At 47.6% G+C, this 20960-nt stretch overlaps 1 protein-coding gene across 1 annotated transcript; it reads right to left on the reverse strand.

Annotated features, from left to right (window-relative positions):
- Positions 1-5649: 5649 nt before the first annotated feature.
- Positions 5650-7217, reverse strand: LOC147958820 (uncharacterized). Its single transcript, XM_087532319.1, has 3 exons — positions 6990-7217; positions 6368-6644; positions 5650-6293 (listed from the first exon to the last, which is right to left on the reverse strand). Exons 1-3 carry the CDS (start codon positions 7017-7019, stop codon positions 5650-5652), a joined length of 951 nt encoding a protein of 316 aa, XP_087388445.1. The 5' UTR covers positions 7020-7217.
- Positions 7218-20960: the final 13743 nt, after the last annotated feature.

Below are 20960 nucleotides of genomic sequence, written 5' to 3' on the forward strand. Positions count from 1 at the left end.
ATTCGTCTGACAAGATGGATGCTGGCTCAACAGTTCTCATGCTGGAGAAGAATTGCCGTTTTGAGCCTCTAAGACAGAAACTGGGGCACCTTAAGCGTGATTGCAACGATATGGGGACGCTAATGGCGGCTTTAGTCAAGTATGCTGATTCTGATAGTACCAAGGATCCCGCGTCTGATGAGGAAAAGACAGGGAAGGGAAAGAAGAACGGCAATGGAAAGGGTCAGCAGCATAACCCGGCGAGTCAAGGAGGTAATAAGCGTAAGGCGGATGGTAACCCGGAATTTGTGGCCAATGCACAGGGTAACAATCAAAAGCGCAAAGGAAAGCCACCCCGGTTTGGCGGGTCAGGCCCGTCTCTTGAGCAATTACTCAATGAGCCCTGCCCGAAACACGGCACCCGGGAACGACCAGCGACTCACTTATGGAAGGATTGCGCAATCATGAAGGCTTTCAAGAATTCTAGTATGTTTGATGGAAATCAAGGCCTAGGCGGCGGCTCAGGAGCTGGCGGCTTTCATGGCCCGGGCGACGGTTCAGGATCCGGCTTTCAGGGAAGCCGGGGTGGTTATAATCAACAGCAGTCTGGTCAAGGAGGTCAGCAGCAGCAGCAGTCGGGTTATCAGAGTCATCCAAAACAGCTAAATAGTGGGCAGTATCACGTGTTCACCACAAGTTTGTGTAAACGTGATCAGAAAGTTCATAAGAGGGCTGTGAATTCTGTTGAGCCGGCAGTCCCTCGTTACTTGAGGTGGTCGGAACAGCCTATATTCTGGAGCAGGGAGGATCACCCTCCCCGGGTTGATAATCCGGGTCAACTAGCCTTGGTAGTGGCACCACAGGTTGGTGGTTATAAATTTACTAAGGTGCTCATGGATGGAGGTAGCAGCATCAACATCCTCTATTACGAGACCTTTTGGCGCATGGGCTTAACTGACAAGAATTTAAAGACTTCCAACACCGTCTTCCATGGAGTGGTGCCTAGTAAATCGGCGTATCCTGTGGGTAAGATTGAGCTAGAGGTGGCCTTTGGAGACGAGCATGATTCTAGGGCAGAAAAATTAACTTTTGAGGTGGTAAAAATCAAGAGTCCATATCACTCTTCGTTCGGGCGGCCGGCTTATGCCAAGTTCATGGCGCGGCCATGTTATGTTTATTTAAAACTCAAGATGCCGGGATACAAGGGTACCATCACCGTGCATGGAAGCCGAAAGGTGGCCCTGGAATGCAAAGAAGGCAATGCGGTTTATGCCGAATCTGACTGTGCAGCAGAGGAGCTCAAATTTTATCAAGATAACGTTGACTCGGTGGATATGACTTCTCTCAAGAAGCCGACTACGGAGCATGACCCGGCCATGAAGTTTAAATCGGCTGTAGAGACTAAGCTTGTTGATTTTACTCCGGGCGATTCATCTAAGCAATTCAGCATCAGTGCCAACTTGGATCCTAAATAGGAAAGCGCGCTCATCGAGTTCATCCGTGAGAACCGGGACATCTTTGCATGGAAACCTTCTGACATGCCGGGTGTACCGAGAGGACTCGCTGAGCACACTCTTAATATTGATCCGAAGTATAAGCCGGTCAGGCAGTTTCTGCGGCGATTCAATGAAGAGCGACGAAAAGCTATAAGAGAAGAGGTCGCCCGGCTCTTGGCGGCTGGGTTCATTGTCGAAGTTTTTCACCCGGAGTGGTTGGCTAACCCGGTGCTCGTACTCAAGAAAAACGGCACCTGGCGGTGTGTGTGGATTACACGGACTTAAATAAGGCTTGTTCGGCTGATCCTTTTGCTCTCCCCCGTATTGATCAAATCATTGATGCTACGGCAGGTTGTGCGCGTTTGAGCTTTTTGGATGCTTATTCTGGTTATCATCAGATCAAGATGGCAGTTAAGGACCAGGAGAAGATGGCTTTCATCACCCCGTTTGGAGCCTTCTGCTATGTGTCTATGCCTTTTGGGCTCAAGAGTGCCCAGGCGACTTATCAACGGTGTGTACAGAATTGTCTCCACAATCAGATTGGGCGCAATGTTCATGCGTATGTGGATGACATAGTGGTGAAATCTAGAGAGGCGGAAACCTTGATATCTGATCTCAGAGAAACCTTTGACAATCTCCGGGTTTACAAAATGATGCTTAACCCGGAGAAGTGTGTATTTGGTGTGCCTGCAGGCAAGCTTTTGGGATTCTTGGTCTCAAACAGGGGCATCGAGGCTAATCCGGAGAAGATTAAGGCAATCACTTCTTTGGCTAAACCGGCATGTATCAATGATGTTCAGCGATTGGCGGGTCGTGTTGCCGCTTTAAGCCGGTTCATAAGCCGGTTAGGTGAGAAGGCCCTACCGCTGTACCAATTGATGAAGAAGGTAGACACCTTTGTCTGGAGTGATGCTGCTAATGCTGCTTTTGAGGATTTGAAGAGGCAGTTATCTGAGCCGCCGGTTCTTGCGGCTCCCATTGACAAAGAGCCTTTGCTGTTATATGTGGCTGCTAATTCACGAGCCGTCAGTGTGGCAATTATGGTAGAGCGCAAGGAGGCTGGTAAGGAACATCCGGTTCAACAGCCGGTTTATTATGTCAGTGAGGTACTCATCGAGTCAAAACAAAGATAACCTCATTGGCAGAAACTTGTTTACAGGGTGTTCATGGCAAGCCGGAAGCTGAAGCAATACTTCCAAGGTTACCCTATCACTGTGGTAAGTTCTGCCCCCTTGGGAGACATTATTCAGAACAGAGAGGCTACAGGACGAGTCGCCAAATGGGCCATCGAGCTCGGGCCTCATGGTCTGAAGTACGTACCGCGCACTGCCATTATGTCTCAAGATTTGGTGGATTTCATCAACGACTGGACAGAGCTACAGGCACCTGAAGAGAAGCCCGATAACACTTATTGGATTATTCACTTTGATGGGTCCAGACAGTTGGAAGGCTCGGGGGCTGTAGTTGTATTAACTTCCCCTCGAGGTGACAAATTTTGTTATGTGCTCCGGCTTATGTTTCCTTGTACTAACAATGCAGCTGAGTACGAGGCCCTGCTCCATGGTCTCCGGATGGCCAAAGAGATGAACTTGAGCCGGGTAAGATGCTTAGGAGACTCAGACCTTGTGGCTCAATAGGTGTCAGGCAAGTGGGATTCTAAAGATCCCCTCATGGCGGCTTACCCTCATGAAGTCGATGTTGTGGCTGGACATTTCAAGGGTTACGTAGTGGAACACATTGATCGAAGGAAGAATGAGGCGGCTGATGCCTTAAGCCGGCTGGGGTCTCGGCGTAAGCCGGTGCCACCTAACACCTTTCTTGATGTTTTGCATAATCCTTCTGTTAAGTTACCTACAGAGGAAGATCTGGCAATACCAGACCCGGAGGCATAGCTGGTGGCGGCTCTCCATGTTATCCCAGATTGGACAGTGCCTTATTTGGCTTACATGACTCGGGGAGAGTTGCCTGAAGATGAGACCTTGGCAAGACAAATCGCCCGGCGGTCCAAGTCCATGACAATTGTCAATGGCGAGTTACATCATTACGTCACTGGAGCGATTCAACGTTGTGTGTCACCTACAGAGGGTCAGGAGATCCTTCGTGAGATTCATGAAGGCGATTGTGGTCATCACGTCGGCTCAAAATCTCTTGTGGCCAAAGCTTTCCGTCATGGGTTTTATTGGCTGACGGCTCATGCTGATGTGGAAGACCTGGTCAGTAAATGTGACGGATGTCAGAAATTCTCATGACGAGCCCATGTGCCGCCTCAAGAATTGAGGATGATTCCAATTACCTGGCCATTTGCAGTCTGGGGGCTTGATATGGTCGGGCCTTTCAAAAGTTCTAAGGATAAAAAGACTCACCTCTTGGTGGCGGTTGACAAGTTCACAAAGTGGGTGGAGGCGGAGCCAGTCAGTAAGTGTGATGCAGCCACGGCGGTCCAGTTTATGAAAAAGGTGATTTTTCGCTTTGGTTTTCCACACAGCATCATAACTAATAATGGCACTAACCTTTCCAAAGGAGCTATGGAAGAGTTCTGTCAACGAGAGCATACCCGGCTTGACGTTTCAGCTGTGGCTCACCCTCAATCTAATGGTCAAGCAGAACGAGCTAATCAAGAAATCTTGAGGGGTATCAAGCCCCGGCTCTTGGTCCCCTTGCAGCGGACGCCAGGTTGTTGGGTGGAGGAGTTACCTTCTGTACTCTGGAGCATCAATACTACAGCTAACAGATCTACGGGTTACACGCCTTTCTTTATGGTGTATGGAGCAGAGGCGGTCCTGCCAAGTGACATCCGTCATGACTCACCCCGTGTGGCAGTTTATGTTAAGGAAGACAACGAAAAAGCTCGGCAAGACGCACTTGACCTGTTGGATGAAGAGCGAGACTTGGCAATAGCCCGCTTGGCGATTTACCAGCAAGACCTGCGCCGCTACCACAGCCGCCGAGTTAAGTCCAGAACCTTTCAGGAAGGCGACTTAGTGCTCCGACTCATCCAGGATCAATCTGACATGCACAAGCTATCCCCTCCTTGGGAAGGACCCTTTGTGGTCAGCAAGAATCTGAACAACGGATCATACTACCTTATCGATGTTCGGGAACACAAAGACTCACGTAAGTCGGAGGAGGAGACCCGTCGGCCGTGGAATATCGCTCATCTTCGGCCTTATTATACTTGAGCCGTCGGCTCTAATGTGTATATACTTGTACTATGTATATTACATAAAGCAATAAAGCAGGACCTCTGTCCTTTTTTCCACTCCCAAAAAAGGTTTATGTGTTTTCTTTGTCAGGTGGTGGAGATAACCAAGGAGAAGTGGATCATATCTGAATCCGGCTTTCCTTTGGTCCGGTTTATGATCATATCTGAATCTAGCCGTGATCACTTGGGGGCTTCCTGTTCAAACATAGGTCGTATTCGAACCAAAGAGAACATAGCTGTCGATACCCACTTGATCGGCATACTGCCAAACCCACTTGGGGGCTTCTTGATCATATTTGAATCATAGCTTAACCACTTTTGGGTCTGACGTGGATCGTATTCGAATCAGCGTCATTAAACAACTCTTATGGTCACTTGGGGGCTTCCTGTTCAAACATAGGTCGTATTCGAACCAAAGAGAACATAGCTGTCGATACCCACTTGATCGGCATCGCCACAGCCACTGGGGGCTAACAGATCGTATCCAAATCTTAGCTCAACCCCTCTGGAACGGTTCACTGATTGTATTCGAATCAGAAACCCTTGAATTGTGTTCATCATATTTTAAAAGTGTCAACATTGGATATCTTGTGACCCTCTTGAAAATACAATGGAATACATTACAATCCTCCAGGATTAATATTGGTTACATCAGGTTGTTAAGTACCAGGTGAACTTGTATGTGCCAATTTTCAGGAGTTAAACTTACCCTCGGGGGTTGGTTTATATAAGCCGGAAAAGCAGCCGTAAGCATCACAGGGCAATGCAAGGTATTTCTGCAAAGGACATAACAGATTCATATAAACTACAAAGTGCATAGTGACGGTGGCTTATGCAAGTATTAAGGGCCATAAGCATGCACAAAGGCATAGCAAAACTCAAGGTATTTTTTACTCTGTTACAAGACTCCCCGAGTCTGAATGATGCGGCATTGTTTTTCTACAACGACATAAGCAGGTGGCGCCTGAAAATCTACTCTTGGGGTTGATTTGAAGCCTCCGGGTTATCCTTCTCCGTCTCTCCGCCGGCTGCTTTGTCCTGGAAGGATGATGAGGCCCAGTCAATGCCACTCAAGGCCTCAAACTCAGCTTCATCATCTATTAAACCGGTTGGGTCAACTTCAAGAGCAAAGGTGCGCTTACGGGTTGGAGGGATCAAGCTGACATCGTCATAATGCGGCGTGGCGATTCTCTGATTCTCCTTGTCATAACCCGGCTGACACTTGGTGAGGTCAGTGTCGTTCCCAATAAGAGTAGCCACCGGACGTATATCCTTCACACAGGCGGTGAAATCCTTATCATTAAACACGGTGCCATCTTCCTTTAAACTTGGATACCCAAGAGCAATATCAGTGGGGTCTAGTTCTGGAAGCCACGCCTTGGCCCAGCTCAATGCGGCTATAGCTCCGGCTCTTGCAGATGCTCGTCTTAGCTCTTGGATTCGCTGAGGTAGCACAGCAAGCCGCTTCAGCACATCTTGCAGGAGATAGGGAACATCATTTGATAAAGCCACAACGGCCAGAGCACGTTGTGACCCGGTGTAGAGCTGTTCCACTAGAGTATAAACCGCCTTCAGCTTGATCACCATGTTCTGCTTGAGATTTGTGCTCCTGGGGCCTGCGTTATTAAGCATAAGGTGAGTCAGAGGAAACAACTGAAATGGTCATTTAAGGTTTGAGTAAGTCACTCACCAAAGATTGATGAGACCATTCGAGATATCTGGCGCTTTAAGTCCGACAGTTCGGCCGTTGCTTCCGCAAGCGATGCCTCTGCTGTCTCGGCCCGGGTCACCAGTGCGGCCTTTTCATTAGCCCAAATTTTCTTCTCCGATTCAAAATTTTTCCTCAGCTTCTCTTGTTCAGAGACGCTGACTTCAAATTTGGAGTTAGCCTTTTGAGTTTCAATCTCCTGGGCTGCCACGTGGTTCTTCAGGTCAACAATCTCCGATTCAAATTGACTTATGATGGCCTGCATTGCACCGGATAGTAGTCAAGATTACGGTAAATAATATTAAGTCCCAAGCACTTTGCAAGCAAAGGTACTTGACACTTGGGGGCTAATGTATACTGAAGAACTTTCAATTACTACTCTGGCTCATGGAAATTAAGTGCCAAGCACTTTGCAAGCAAAGATGTTTGGCACTTGGGGGCTAATGTGTATCGCAAGTGCTACAACTGGGTTAAATGTCTTTTTCCTAAGCCGGATAAGCAGTGCTAGGCAATTTTGTAAAGTCTACAACATATTTACTTATAAGCAATAGACTTGGGGGCTGGTACAGAAAGTATGGTTAAAGAAAGCTAGCATAAGTCATACCTCAGATTTTTGCTGTATCTGCTTCACCATGTCAATTTCCAGGTCACGGCTGCTATGTACTTGATTGATATAGCCGGAGACGATCTCTCCAATACTCAAATGAGTATAGTCAGTGACGTCCAGCTTGGCCTTTCGGCGTTCTACCAATTCCTCTTTAGAACACTTGGCAAGTACAGTTGGCTGTGCCGGCTCAACAAACTGAGTCTTGAGAATCTCAACTTCTGGATCATTTGCCTTGGCGGGGCTAGGAGCCTCCGGGTTACCAGAATCGTTGAGGGTTTGCTCAGTAGGCGGGTCAGAGGAAGATATAGGAACATCATGAGATGGTTGAGGCGGCGGCTCGTGAGCAGAGGCGTCAGGAGCAGCTGTGCCCAGCTCTGGTTCAGTCACAACCGGCTCTTGGGGCGGCTTATTCTTTTTTGCCCTTTTGCTGGGCTTTACTTGCACACTGTGGAAAAGGTAGACAGGTTAAATACAAAAAATATGAGTAAAACAAGGCATTGGAGGTGAGAGCTAATGGAGGTTTGTGTTGGGCGGCGATGAACGACGACGGACTCAAGACGGTTTCAATACAGATCTGAGAAGGGGGAAAAGAGGAACTCACAGATGCGGAAGAACTGCGGAGGGTCGCCGTCGTTTTCTGGTCAAGATCAGGGTGATGCAGCGGCCTGAGTCGGTGAAGACGAGGGGGTCGACGGCGGCGGCGGCGGAGCTTGAGCAGCAAAGAAGGAGGTGCGAGGAGGAAGACGACTAAAGGAAATGAAAAAGACCTAGGTCGCATCTATTTATAAGGAGGGGCCGACCAAGACGGCGCGAGAAACGAGGAGACGGAATATCATTTTACAATAACCCCGACGCCTCGATTTTCGGGATGGTCAGTAAAGGCAAAGATCCGTTGGAGGATATGACGGAATAAAATGTGAGTTTTATTGAAGATGACGTCACAGAGATTTAACCCGGATCCAGATGATGACGTCACGGCGGGTTAAAGTTTCTGCACAAAACAGAAGACTGAAGGCCAGTTCATAAGGTTTTTAAAGATTGACATGAACCGGTTCAAATCAATCTGGGGCCTAATGTTGGGGATATAACTATTTATGTAAGCCACCCAGGAGGGGCCGGGTTACACAAAAAGACGCCCATCTGAAGCCCAAGACCAAGACGTGAAGATGGCGGTTCAGTAAAGGGTCTAAAGGCCCACAGGCGATTTATGGCCCATGGTGATAAACCGCCATGAGGGCATGACTTGTATTGTAAGGTAGAAGTAACTAGTCACCGAGCCAGACACCGTTTATGATCCGGTCGGGACTCTGTAAGCCATAGGGCGTCGACCCTTGTATATAAGGGGGCGACCCGCTGGCGGCTTAGGGTAAGAAACAACAAATCGAGAACCGGGCACAGCGTATCTCGCTCCCTGGTGATCGAAACCTCAAGCAATTCCAACCCAACTAGACGTAGGCCTTCCTTCACCGTAAGGGGATGAACTAGTATAAACCTCGCGTGTCCTTTGTCCCGATTAACCCCTTCAAGCTTCCTAGCTGCGATGGCTCCACGATTAAGTCCTTGCAAGAGGACATCTGTCGTGACAATTCCACGACAGATAACTTGAAAGAGTTTGTCACCATTGGATTTTTGCAAGAGAAAAACATTATGTCTTATCGTGCTCCTGACCCGGACGAGGAACAACCTAATCCCAAAGACGGTGACGTTATTGTCTTCACTGATCACATGAATCGGGGTTTTTCACCACCCGGCTCAAAGTTCTTCAGAGATGTTCTTCATTTTTTCAAACTTCACCCTCAAGATCTTGGACCCAATTCCATATCCAACATCTATAATTTTCAAGTTCTCTGTTAGGTGTATCTTCAAGAAGAGCCGACTGTGGAACTCTTCAGAGAGTACTTTTATCTGAACCGCCATAATGAGTGTACCAATTGCCCTAGCTTGGAACTCGGTGGAATCTAAATTCAGCGCCAACAGGGCGCCGTCTTTCCCTTAATAGTCTTACCGAGTCATCCCAAAGATTTGAATCAGACCTGGTTCTATTGCCAAGATACGTCTCCAGCCAATGAAAAACCACTGCCGGGTTATCGCGCGGAGCGTCTGGATTCCAAGTTTGTGCTCCCTGGCAAACTTACTGCTGCTGAACGCAAGAAGCTTATTCCATCTATTAAAAGGATTAATGCCTTATTGGGGAATGGCTTAACCAGACTTGACTTGATCAGTTGCTGGATCTCGTGGCGGGTCATCCCTCTAAGCTGCCGATCCAAATTGATGTATGAGTATGGCGGAGGCCCAAATGACTCTCTGTGTCACAGCTCTGTACAACTAACTGAAGAAGACATTCATGCAATGTCAACCATCCTTGTGAATGGTAAATATGAGGACTGTAGTAAGGTTGGGTTAAATCCCTTCTGCAAACTTAACCCGGCACCAGAGGTGAAAAACCCCTGACCTCTTTCTCTTTTTGTGTTTTCCTCAGTAGTTTTAAATGCTTGCATGACCTTTTATCATGTTTATTTGTTTACAGGCCAAATCCGACTTCTGGAAAGCCAAGTATGACCATGAAGCTGCCAAGAAGGCTAGAGCCGCCGCCATAGCCGCCAAGAAGATGACTTGGAGGTCCAAGAAGAAAAGGAGCACTGCTTCGGACCTGATAAAGCTTGACGATGATACTGAGTTGGAGGTAGCCCTTGACTCCCTTGGCCAGTTTTTTAATAACCTTATTGACACTGACTATTGCCAGGACGACACGGGGGCCAGCCAGGCCGTAGAAGAAGAGGTAACTATTTCCTCCGACTCAGGCCATTTGTCAAGACAGAAACTTCGACTGGTAACCCGGAAAGTAAGGTTTTCGCACCCTTTGTCTTATTCGGACCCTCATTTTCTTTTGAAAAAGCAGCAACATGAGAGTCGCCGTCAGGCCCGGAATAAAGACGACGATGAACCGCGTTCCATTTTACAACAAACTCCTCGAAAACGCCAGAATGAGGTTTCTTTCATCGTCATCTTTTGCTTTCATTAATGAATCTATTCCCTTGCCTCACTAACTTTATTTTACCTTTTACAGGAGGTTTCTCGCTCTTCTGGCGACTCATCTCAGACTCAGTTTCTGGCTTTCAAAACTGCTCCTGGGTAAGGAAAAATCAGCTTTCCTCCGTATCTTTAAAAACTGCATCCTTACACTAACTGTCTCATAAAACTTCTCTTAGCGGCCAAGCCAAATCCAAGAAGGCCAAGGTGATTAAGCCGTCAGAAGACCCGAAGGTTCCTGCACCTGAGCCGGCCATGCCAACTCCTCCCTCTAAAACTAAAGCACCTGAAGACCCGACTGTTCATACTCAATTGGATCCTCCTGAGTTGTCAGCCGATGAGATCACCCTTAATCCGACTATCACTGAACCATCTAGTTCAGCTAACCCGCCAACAACTTCTGATACTGACAGGTTGATTACTGGTAGCCGATTTGTTGAACCGGGGACCCCCACTGTGTTAGCCCGCCACATTGCAAAGCAAGAAGCCTTGGAGAAGCAGAAAGTGCGTTTTGCTATCTCTCACTACACTCATCTGAATGCTAGTCACATACTGTCCGGCTATGTCAGTCATGTTCATTCCAGCCGTGAGTCGGAAATTGAGATCGTCAAGCAATTGCAGCTAAAATATGAGGTATGTTCTCCGGTTCACTTATACTCTGCCAGCCCCCAATTCTTCAGATGATGAACCTGAATGATCTGCAGACTTTATGATATAGGTTAATACTTTGTCTCTAAGTTTTTCGAAAGTCCAACAAAGTAGCGTAAACTTCACCTGTAGTCCCCAAGGGCCGGCTCAATTTATCATAAATTAACCGGTACTTAACTTCATAACTGTCTTTTACTAGTTCTAATAAGTATTGCAATCCGGCTTAATCTTGAGAAACTTTTTGAATATCATGCATTAGCCCCCAAGTGCCAAGTGTTGTTACTTTGTAAAACACTTGCGACTTGAAACATATAAGAGTCATAAAAAATTGCTTTGGCAGACATTAGCCCCCAAGTATCAAGTGGTATTGCAGTGCATAGTACTTGAGACTTGAACCCTTATAACTTTTAGTTTAAGCCTTGACACACCTGTGTATGTTTTGTAGAACGGCCTATCTGAATTGGGCTCCCAATTAACTGATGCAAAGACCCGGCTGACGGATCAAGAGGCAGAAATCAAGACTGCTGACTCTAAACTCCAATTGAGTCTTTCTGAGACAGAAAAACTGAAGACCAGCTTGACTGCAAAGAAGAAATCCTTGGCCGAAGAAAATACGTTGTTGATACTACGTGCTGAAACAGCTGAGGCGACTCTTGAGGAGGTTACCACGGAGCTCACCGCTTTAAAGAACCGGGTGTCTCAAATGGTCTCCGCCATCTTTGGTAAGTCATCTGTATTAATCACTTATACCTTCTTTTGACCCGGAATATAAGCCGCCTGCTGAGCCTTTGTTTAAAAAACACTCGCAGGTCCACGAAGCAAAAATCTGAGCCAAGACAGTGTGACCAAATTGAAGGCGGTTTATACCTTGGTGGAGCAATTGTATACTGGTGCTCAACGAGCACTTGCCACCATCTCCCCTGCCAACCAAGGACCCAATCGGTTGAGCGATGTCTTGAAGAAGTTATCAATATTACCCGCTAGGTTTCAAGAGGTCAAACGATCCTGTACCAGAGCCGGAGCCCTAACTGCCCTTAGCCGTTCCAAAGCATGGGTGCCAGATCTAGACCCAGCGGATGTAGCTAAGGGGTACCCTACTGTGAAGGAAGACGGGACTCTATTTGAGCAAGATGACTTCATTGCCTATGTGAGGGGAGTTTGACCTCAAGCCACCATTCTTGGATATGAGACCAACATCGATAAATATCAGCCGGGTTTTGATATCGAGAATAAGAAGATGGCGACTCCCTCTTATAAGGTGAGAGATCTTATCCCGCTGGTTCGTCGACACACTTTTGCTCCGGAAGTTGATCCCGCCAGCCTGATTGATGATGAAGCAGAGTTCATTTGTCTGAACGGCTTTGACTGGTCCAATCCCAGCTTCCAATCAGTAGAAGGAGGTGAAACAGCGAGGGGAGAGTCATAACCATCTTGTGGCTCTCAAAGCCTTGTAATAGATTTAGCTTGAAACTGTATGTGTTGCTTACGCCATCGCACACAAAATGTTGCATACTACTCTTTGCCAGCACATCTTTGATTACATCTGCAATGTTTTGACTTTGCTCTTGCAAAAAGTGAAAGAGCTAGCCTGGCCGTTTAACACCGGATGGGTCAAAAACACCGGTATATGTCTTTATGAAATTGTCATATTGGTAAAGATAAACAAGGATGAAAAAACTGTTCATGAACAACACTGTCATACCTGTGTTTCTTGACTGCCGGTTTTCATGATCCAATATTTTTTGAGAAGTCAATGCTTCCATATACCTAATGACTATCATGCCTTGGCGGCTTATTGTCAAATAGTCAAGCCGGCTTAAATAAAAACCATACTGATAGTTTAGATTTGAGACAATAAAAACCAGTAAGACAATATAGCAGATTTCAAACAACATAAAATTGGGGGTTTCTGATTCGAATACGATCAGTAAACTGGACCAAAGGGGTTAAGCTAAGATTCTAATATGATCATATAGCCCCCAGTGGCTTTAGCGTTGCGCCGATCAAGAGGGTACCGACAGCTATGTTCTCTTGGGTTCGAATATGACCTATGTTTGAACAGGAAGCCCCCAAATGACCTTGAGAGGTTTTTAACGACCCTGATTCGAATACGATCCACATCAGACCCAAAAGGGGTTAAGCTATGATTCGGATATGATCAAGAAGCCCCCTAATGAGTTTGGCTTTGAGCCGATCAAGAGGGTTACGACAGCTATGTTCTCTTTGGTTCGAATACGACCTATGTTTGAACAGGAAGCCCCCAAGTGATCATGAGGTTTACAGCTAGATTCGAATACGATCATAAGCCGGACCAAAATGGTTAAGCTAGATTCAGATATGATCATCTCCTTAATAGTCATTTAAATAATGAAAATAGTAAAGATATATGATCTTTGAAGATATATGATCTTTGAAGAGGAAAAACACAGAGGTCCTGCTTTATTAGTTATCATAATATATACAATGTCAAAGTATGTACATGATGAGAGCCGGTAGCTCAGGTGTAGTATGGCTGAAGCTGAGCAATGTTCCACGGCCGGCGGGTCTCCTCCTCCGACTTACGTGAGTCTTTGTGCTCTCGAACGTCAATGAGGTAATATGACCCGTTGTTTAAATTATTGCTGACCACAAAGGCTCCTTCCCAAGGCGGGGATAGTTTGTGTGCATCCGACAGATCCTGGATGAGCCGGAGCACCAGGTCACCATCTTGAAAGGTCCTGGACTTAACCCGGCGGCTGTGATAACGGCGTAGATCCTATTGATAAATTGTTGATCGAGCCACCGCCAAGTCTCTCTCCTCATCTAACAAGTCAAGTGCATCCTGTTGGGCTTGTTCATTATCAGCTTCAACATAAGCCGCCACGCGAGGCGAGTCATGACGGATGTCACTAGGCAGCACCGCTTCCGCTCCATAAACCATGAAGAAAGGTGTATAACCTATAGACCTGTTAGGAGTGGTGTTGATACTCCACAGCACTGAGGGTAATTCCTCTACCCAACAACCCGACGTCCGTTGTAAGGGAACCGTAAGCCGGGGCTTGAGACCTTTAGATTGAGGTGTTGTAACAAACCGATTTCCTGATTTGCTCTCTCAGCCTGACCATTAGATTGAGGGTGAGCTACGGAAGAAACATCAAGCCGGATATGCTCACGTTGACAAAACTCCTCCATAGCACCTTGGGAAAAATTAGTGCCATTGTTAGTGAAAATGCTGTGTGGAAAACCAAAGCGAAAAATCACCTTTTTCATGAACTGAACCGCCGTGGCTGCATCACACTTACTCACTGGATCTGCCTCAACCCATTTTGTGAATTGGTCAACTGCCACTAAAAGATGTGTCTTTTTATCCTTGGACCTTTTGAAAGGTCCAACCATGTCAAGCCCCCAAACTACAAATGGCCAAGTTATTGGAATCATCCGCAACTCTTGAGCCAGCACGTGCGCTCGTCGTCCAAATTTTTGACATCCATCACACCTACTGACCAGATCCTCTGCATTAGCGTGAGCCGTTAACCAGTAAAAACCATGATGAAAAGCTTTGGACACAAGAGACTTTGACCCGGCGTGATGACCACAATCCCCTTCATGGATCTCATGAAGTATTTCTTGACCTTCTTCAGGAGAAACACAACGCTGAAACGCTCCAGTGATGCTGCGATGATACAACTCTCCGTCAGAAATTGTCATTGACTTGGACCGCCAGGTTATCTGTCGGGCCAGGGTCTCGTCCTTTGGCAACTCGCCCTGGGTCATGTAAGCCGGGAACGGTACTGTCCAATCTGGAATAACATGAATAGCCGCCACTAACCGTGCCTCCAGGTCAGGAATGGCCAAATCTTCCTCTGTAGGCAATTTAACAGACGGGTTATGTAAAATATCCAAAAAGGTGTTAGGTGCTACCGGCTTACGCTGAGATCCCAACCGCCTTAAGGCATCAGCCGCTTCGTTCTTTCTGCGGTCAATGTGTTCTACTTGATAACCCTTGAAATGCCCGGCAACAGCGTCGACCTCGCGGCGATAAGCCGCCATGAGAGGATCCTTGGAATCCCACTTGCCTGACACCTATTGAGCCACCAAATCTGAATCGCCGAGGCACCGGACCCGGCTCAGACTCATCTCTTTAGCCATTCGAAGACCATGGAGCAAGGCTTCATATCCTGTTGCATTGTTAGTGCAAGGAAACATCAATCGCAACACATAACAAAACTTGTCCCCTCGAGGAGAAGTTAAAACAACTCCAGCCCCAGACCCTTCCAACTGTCTGGACCGATCAAAATGAATCGTCCAATATGTGTTGTTTGGTTTCTCCTCTGGGATATGCAACTCCGTCCAGTCATTAATGAAGTCAACCAGCGCTTAAGATTTGATTGCAGTACGTGGCATATACTTCAAACCATGAGACCCAAGTTCAATAACCCACTTGGTGACTCGTCATGTGGCTTCTCTATTTTGAATGATGTCTCCTAGAGGAGCCGAGCTAACCATAGTGATTGGGTGACCCTGAAAGTAATGTTTGAGCTTCCGGCTTGCCATGAACACCCCATAAACGAGCTTCTGCCAATGCAGATATCTTTGTTTAGATTCAATGAGCAGCTCACTGACGTAGTAAATCAGCCGTTGGACTGGATGTTCCTTGCCAGCCTCCTTGCGCTCCATGACAATGGCCACACTGACAGCATGTGAGTTAGCACCTACATATAACAACAACGGCTCTTTCTCAACCGGAGCAGCAAGAACCGGCGGCTCAGCGAGCTGTTTCTTCAGATCCTCAAAAGAAGAGTTAGCAGCGTCACTCTAGACAAAGTCATCCGCCTTTTTCATCATTTGATACAAAGGCATCGCCTTGTCCTCTAACCGGCTTATGAACTGGCTTAAGGCAGCGACGCGACCCGCCAAACGCTGAACTTCATTCATGCACACCGGTTTGGCCAGATATGTAATTGCCTTAATTTTCTCCGGATTATCCTCAGTACCTTTGTTAGATACCAAGAAACCCAAAAGTTGGCCAGTTGGGACTCCAAAAACACATTTGGCCGGGTTAAGCATCATCTTGTAGACCTGGAGGTTATCAAAGGTCTCCTTTAGATCAGTTACCAAGGTTTCCTTCTCTCTGGATTTCACCACTATGTCATCCACATAAGCATGAACGTTGTGCACAATCTGACTGTGAAGACAATTCTGTACACATCGTTGATAAGTCGACTGGGCACTTTTCAGTCCAAAAGGCATAGACACATAACAGAAGGCTCCAAACGGAGTGATGAAAGCCGTCTTCTCCTGGTCCTTAACTGCCATCTTGATCTGATGATAACCTGAATATGCATCCAAAAAACTCAAACGCTCGCAACCCACCGTAGCATCAATGATCTGATCAATATGAGGGAGAGCAAAAGGGTCGGCCGAGCAAGCCTTGTTCAAATCGGTGTAATCCACACACATACGCCAGGTGCCATTCTTCTTGAGTACAAGCACCGGGTTAGCCAACCACGCTGGGTGAAAAACTTCAACAATGAACCCGGCCGCCAAGAGCCGGGCCACCTCTTCTCCGATGGCCTTGCACCTTTCCTCCTTAAACCATCGAAGAAACTGCCTGACCGGCTTAAACTTCGGATCAATATTAAGAGTGTGCTCAGCGAGTTCTCTCAGGACACCCGACATGTCAGAAGGTTTCCATGCAAAGATGTCTCGATTCTCACGGATGAACTCGATGAGCGCGCTTTCCTATTTTGGATCCAAGTTGGCACTGATGATGAACTGTTTGGATGAGTCGCCAGGCACAAAATCAACCATCTTGGTGTCATCAGCTGACTTGAATTTCAACACCGGTTCATGCTCCGTAAATGGCTTCTTCAAAGACGTCATGTCTGCCAGGTCAACATTATCTTTATAAAACTTTAACTCCTCTGTCACACAAACAGACTCAGCATAAGCGGCATCACCTTCTTCACATTCCAGGGCTATTTTCCGGCTTCCATGTACTGTGATGGTGCCTTTATAACCCGGCATCTTGAGCTGCAGATACACATAACACGGCCGAGCCATGAACTTGGCATAAGCCGGCCATCCAAACAGAGCATGATATGGGCTTTTGATCTTAACCACCTCAAAAGTTAACTTCTCAGCCATGGAATCATATTCATCCCCAAAGGCTACTTCCAGTTCAATCTTACCAACTGGGTATTCCGACTTACCAGGTAAACACCATGAAAAACAGTGTTGGATTGTATAAGACTCTTATAAGTCAACCTCATCCGATGAAACATCTCATAATAGAGGATGTTGATGCTACTGCCTCCGTCCATGAGCACCTTAGTGAACTTATATCCACCAACCTGAGGTGCCACCACCGAGGCCAAGTGACCCGGATTATCAACCCGGGGAGGGTGATCTTCCCTACTCCACACAATAGGCTGTTCTGACCACCTCAAATAACGTGGAATCGCCGGCTCAACAGCATTGACAACCCTCTTATGAAGCTTCTGGTCCCTCTTGCATAAACTAGTGGTAAATACGTGGTACTACCCACTATTCAACTGTTTTGGGTTACTCTGATACCCGGACTGTTGATGTTGTTGCTGCTGATTACTTTGGCCGGGTTGCTGATTATAGCCACCCTGGTTACCCGGATGGCCCTGACCGTGAAAACCACCTCCGCTTGAACCAGCGCCCGGGCAATGAAAGCCGCCTCCGCCTGAACCGCCGCTAGGTCCATGGCTACCATCAAACATGTTGGAATTTTTAAATGCCTTCATGATCATACAGTCCTTCCACAGATGGGTAGCTGGCTTCTCTCGGGTGTCGTGTCTTGGACAAGGTTCATTCAGTAGTGGCTCGAGGGTGAGACCTGACCTGCCTGACCGAGGAGGTGGCCTACCCTTGCGTCGTTGGTTGTTGCCCTGTACATTGGTGTTAGCCACAAAATCGTCAGCCTTACGTTTATTACCTCCTTGATTCGCCGGGTTATGCTGATGACCCTTGTCGTTGCTGTTCTTCTTTCCCTTCCCTGTCTTCTCTTCATCCGACGTGAGATCCTTGGTACTATCAGAATCAGCATATTTGACCAGGGCCGCCATCAACTGGCCCATGACATTACAATCATGCTTGAGTCGCCCCAGCTTCTATTTCAGAGGTTCAAAACGGTAATTTTTCTCCAACATTAAGAACGCATAGCCAGCATCCATCTTATCAGATGAATGTAGTATCTCCTTGACTCGGCACACCCAATGGGTCATGGACTCACCTTCCTCTTTCTTACAATTAGTCAGGTCCACGATTGACATAGGTTGTTTACATGTGTCCTTGAAGTTCTTAATGAACCGGGCTTTTAACTCCGCCCATGAGCCGATGGAATTGGGTGGCAACCCTTTCAACCAAGTGCGAGTTGTTCCATCCAACATCATAGTGAAATACTTAGCCATTGCTGCATCGCTGACCTCCAATAGCTCCATCGCGATCTCATAACTTTCAATCCATGCCCCAGGCTGCAAGTCGGCCATGTAATTAGGCACCTTACGAGGCCCTTTAAAGTCCTTTAGAAAGCGCTCATTACATAGAGCCGGCACCAGGCAAGGAACACCTCCTGTTCTTGTGGCCACTCCTGGCTCAACAGAGGTTGCCGATAAACCGGAAAAGCCTGATGAGTCGCCTACTTAGCTGCCAGTTGAACCGCCCGCTCAGCCTCTTGACGGATTCTCTCCTGATCCGCCAAGTTAAGGGCTCCACCCTGCGCCAACTCATGCATGCGTGGTTGGTTACGGCGTTGAGCATTGATCGACATAGCGGCTGAGTCCATATGCCTGCTATAGCTCGGGCTCTGGCTTGGGCGAGGGGTTGAATGGATTCTGTCTCGACTGTAAGATTATGCATCCTGCTGTGCCAGAGCCGTCTGAAGAAGTTCTCTCACCCTTCGTGTTTCAATCGCTGTCGTAGAGTCGCCTTCCATCGGGAGAGCCGCCAAACGAGCCGACGCAGCAATGAGATTCTCCAAAGGGTTAGAAAAGTGACCCGGTGGTATTGGTGTGTAATGAGGCGGAGCAGTGTTCATACGGGGTGGCTCCATGGCGCGCGGTTGAACCGGCACCCCAGCCCCGGATGTCGTGATCCAGTTTGCCTCTGGCGGGTTACTTGGACCAGCACAGGGGGTGTGGAAGAGATTCCTAGGGTCGTAAGTCAGAGGCAGACGTGACTGAGTTTTCTGGTGCCTTCCCCTCAAGACCTCGTGTAACGCGTTCAGATCCACCGAGAGTCAGAAAGTCTTCGCTTGAAGCTGCTGAGCATGAGTATCCAAAGCTGCCCGCTCTGCGGCCATCCTAACCTCTTTTGCTACTAAATTTTCCTTGGTCTGTGCCATCTCTTTGCGTAGTCGTGCCACCTCTGTGTCATGCTGAGCCTTATCCGTTGGCTCCACTACAACAGTCAACAGAGCCGTCAACTTATCCATGAGGTCCATTAGCAGCTGAGCCGGGGGGCGCGCAGGGTCTCCTGACCCGGCTGCTGCCAGCCCGGTGGTTATTGTTGCCGGAGCCATAGAGTTCTGCCCGAGTTGAGTGCCAGCCATGAAAACTCTGGCTCGATTCGGCGGCTCAGAGAGGCCCGGAATACTGCTGCGATCGGAATAGCCCCCAAGCACGCCATCTTGTAGCTGATACAAAGAATTTGTCTCGTCTGAGGATGACTCGCCATCAGAACAGATGGTCGTCTCACCACCATCCACTGATCCTTCAGAGAATTCACCTCCATGGATGCAACCCACAAAGGCATGCCTCACGGGAGGTTGAGTCTGGGCGGATCTCGCACGCTGAGCCGTCTCGATGAGGTTGGTGCAGACGTCCGGCTCAGGGCCCGACTCGCCGATCCGGCCGATGAAAACATGGATTCCGCCAAAGGGGACCCGGTATCCATACTCAATTGAGTCGGCCTCCGGGCCCCACCCTTCATCATCGATGTAGAGCTTGCCGCGGCGACTCTTGGTCATCCGGCCCACAGCGTATCCCTTGAGCCCTTCGAAGTTTCCCTTCAAGAACTCAAATCCACCATGTGCTGGCCCCATGGTGGGCGTCAACTATCGTGGAATTGTCACGGCAGATGTCCTAGCGAAAGGACTTAGTTGTAGGGCCATCGCAACTAGGAAGCTTAAAGGGGTTAATCGGGATAAAGGACACGAGAGGTTTATATTGGTTCGGCCCCTTACGGTGAAGGTAGGGCCTAGTGCAGTTGATATTGTATTTCTAGGTTTTGATGACCAAGGAGCGAATCCGCTAGCTTGGCTCTCGATCTCTTGTTTCTTGTCCTAAGCCGCCGCCGGGTCGTCCCCTTATATACATGGGTTGACGCTTGGCGGCCTACAGAGCCCCGGCCGGCTCATAAAACGTGTCCGGCTCGGTGACTTCTTTTATATGCCTTTCTTTACAAGTCTTTCTTTACATACGGCGGTTTACAATATTGGGCCTTAAGCCGCCTCTGGGATTAGTCCTTCTACAAGTCTTAATAAATTGTCACCTTGAATATTATTGGGCTTCTTTTGTAACCGCCATTTGGGTTGACCCGGCCCCTCCTGGGCGGGTCATACCTGGTAGCTATATCCCCAACAGTACCCATGTGATCACCCTATGGAATGCTACCCAGGCTCAAAGGGATCATAAGATTATTCATGCTAGAAACTTCCGTGTGTAGCCACAAGCCATTATGGGCTCTGGCATAGTTGAGTAAGTTGCGTGAGCTCTTGAAGAGGTGGACTAGCAGATATAGTGGGATTGTAGGTGTACCGGTCTGCCCGGAGTAAAGAGTTAATGCTTCTGAAAGACTGTGTCTCGGTCATCCATTTCTCAAACATCATGTAGTGCGAGAAATCCAACGGAGGAGATCGATTCTTGTGGGGAAAAGTGTGCAAACCTCTGCAAAGTGTACAAACTAATCATGATTAGTCGTGTCCCCGGTTATGGACATCTTGAGTCTCTGGTTCTTGAATTATCATGTTGATCTCAACACTTTATTTAATTAATTTGATTGGGTTAATGATTATTATTTTGGGATTGAGTTGGAGGAACCTTCTCAATAGTTATCAACCAACTTTGTAGTTAAATAAAATATATTCCTTTGATGTAGGGAAAAATTGGCTTTTTGCAAAAACATTATAACCATAGAGCTTTTCCACCAAGCAAATATGCATGTAGTGATAGCCTTTATTCATCATTATCCTATGGTGTGAATTTGCCAGTACATTCATTGTACTGACCCGTTGTGGCTGCAACGTCTCATGTTGCAAGATCTTACGACGAGTAAGTGATACAT

This window comes from Triticum urartu, chromosome 7A (genome assembly GCF_056163025.1).
Source record: "Triticum urartu cultivar PI428250 chromosome 7A, HENAU_Tu73, whole genome shotgun sequence".
Classification (NCBI taxonomy): domain Eukaryota; kingdom Viridiplantae; phylum Streptophyta; class Magnoliopsida; order Poales; family Poaceae; genus Triticum; species Triticum urartu.

Bases quoted from the DNA above. Each gene is read 5' to 3' on its own strand.
- LOC147958820 (XM_087532319.1), bottom strand. From the start codon at position 7,019: ATGGTGAAGCAGATACAGCAAAAATCTGAG. The intron at 6,645-6,989 runs GTATGACTTATG...GGTGCAATGCAG, and splicing joins AGATACAGCAAAAATCTGAG to GCCATCATAAGTCAATTTGA. The intron at 6,294-6,367 runs GTGAGTGACTTA...TTAATAACGCAG, and splicing joins AATGGTCTCATCAATCTTTG to GCCCCAGGAGCACAAATCTC.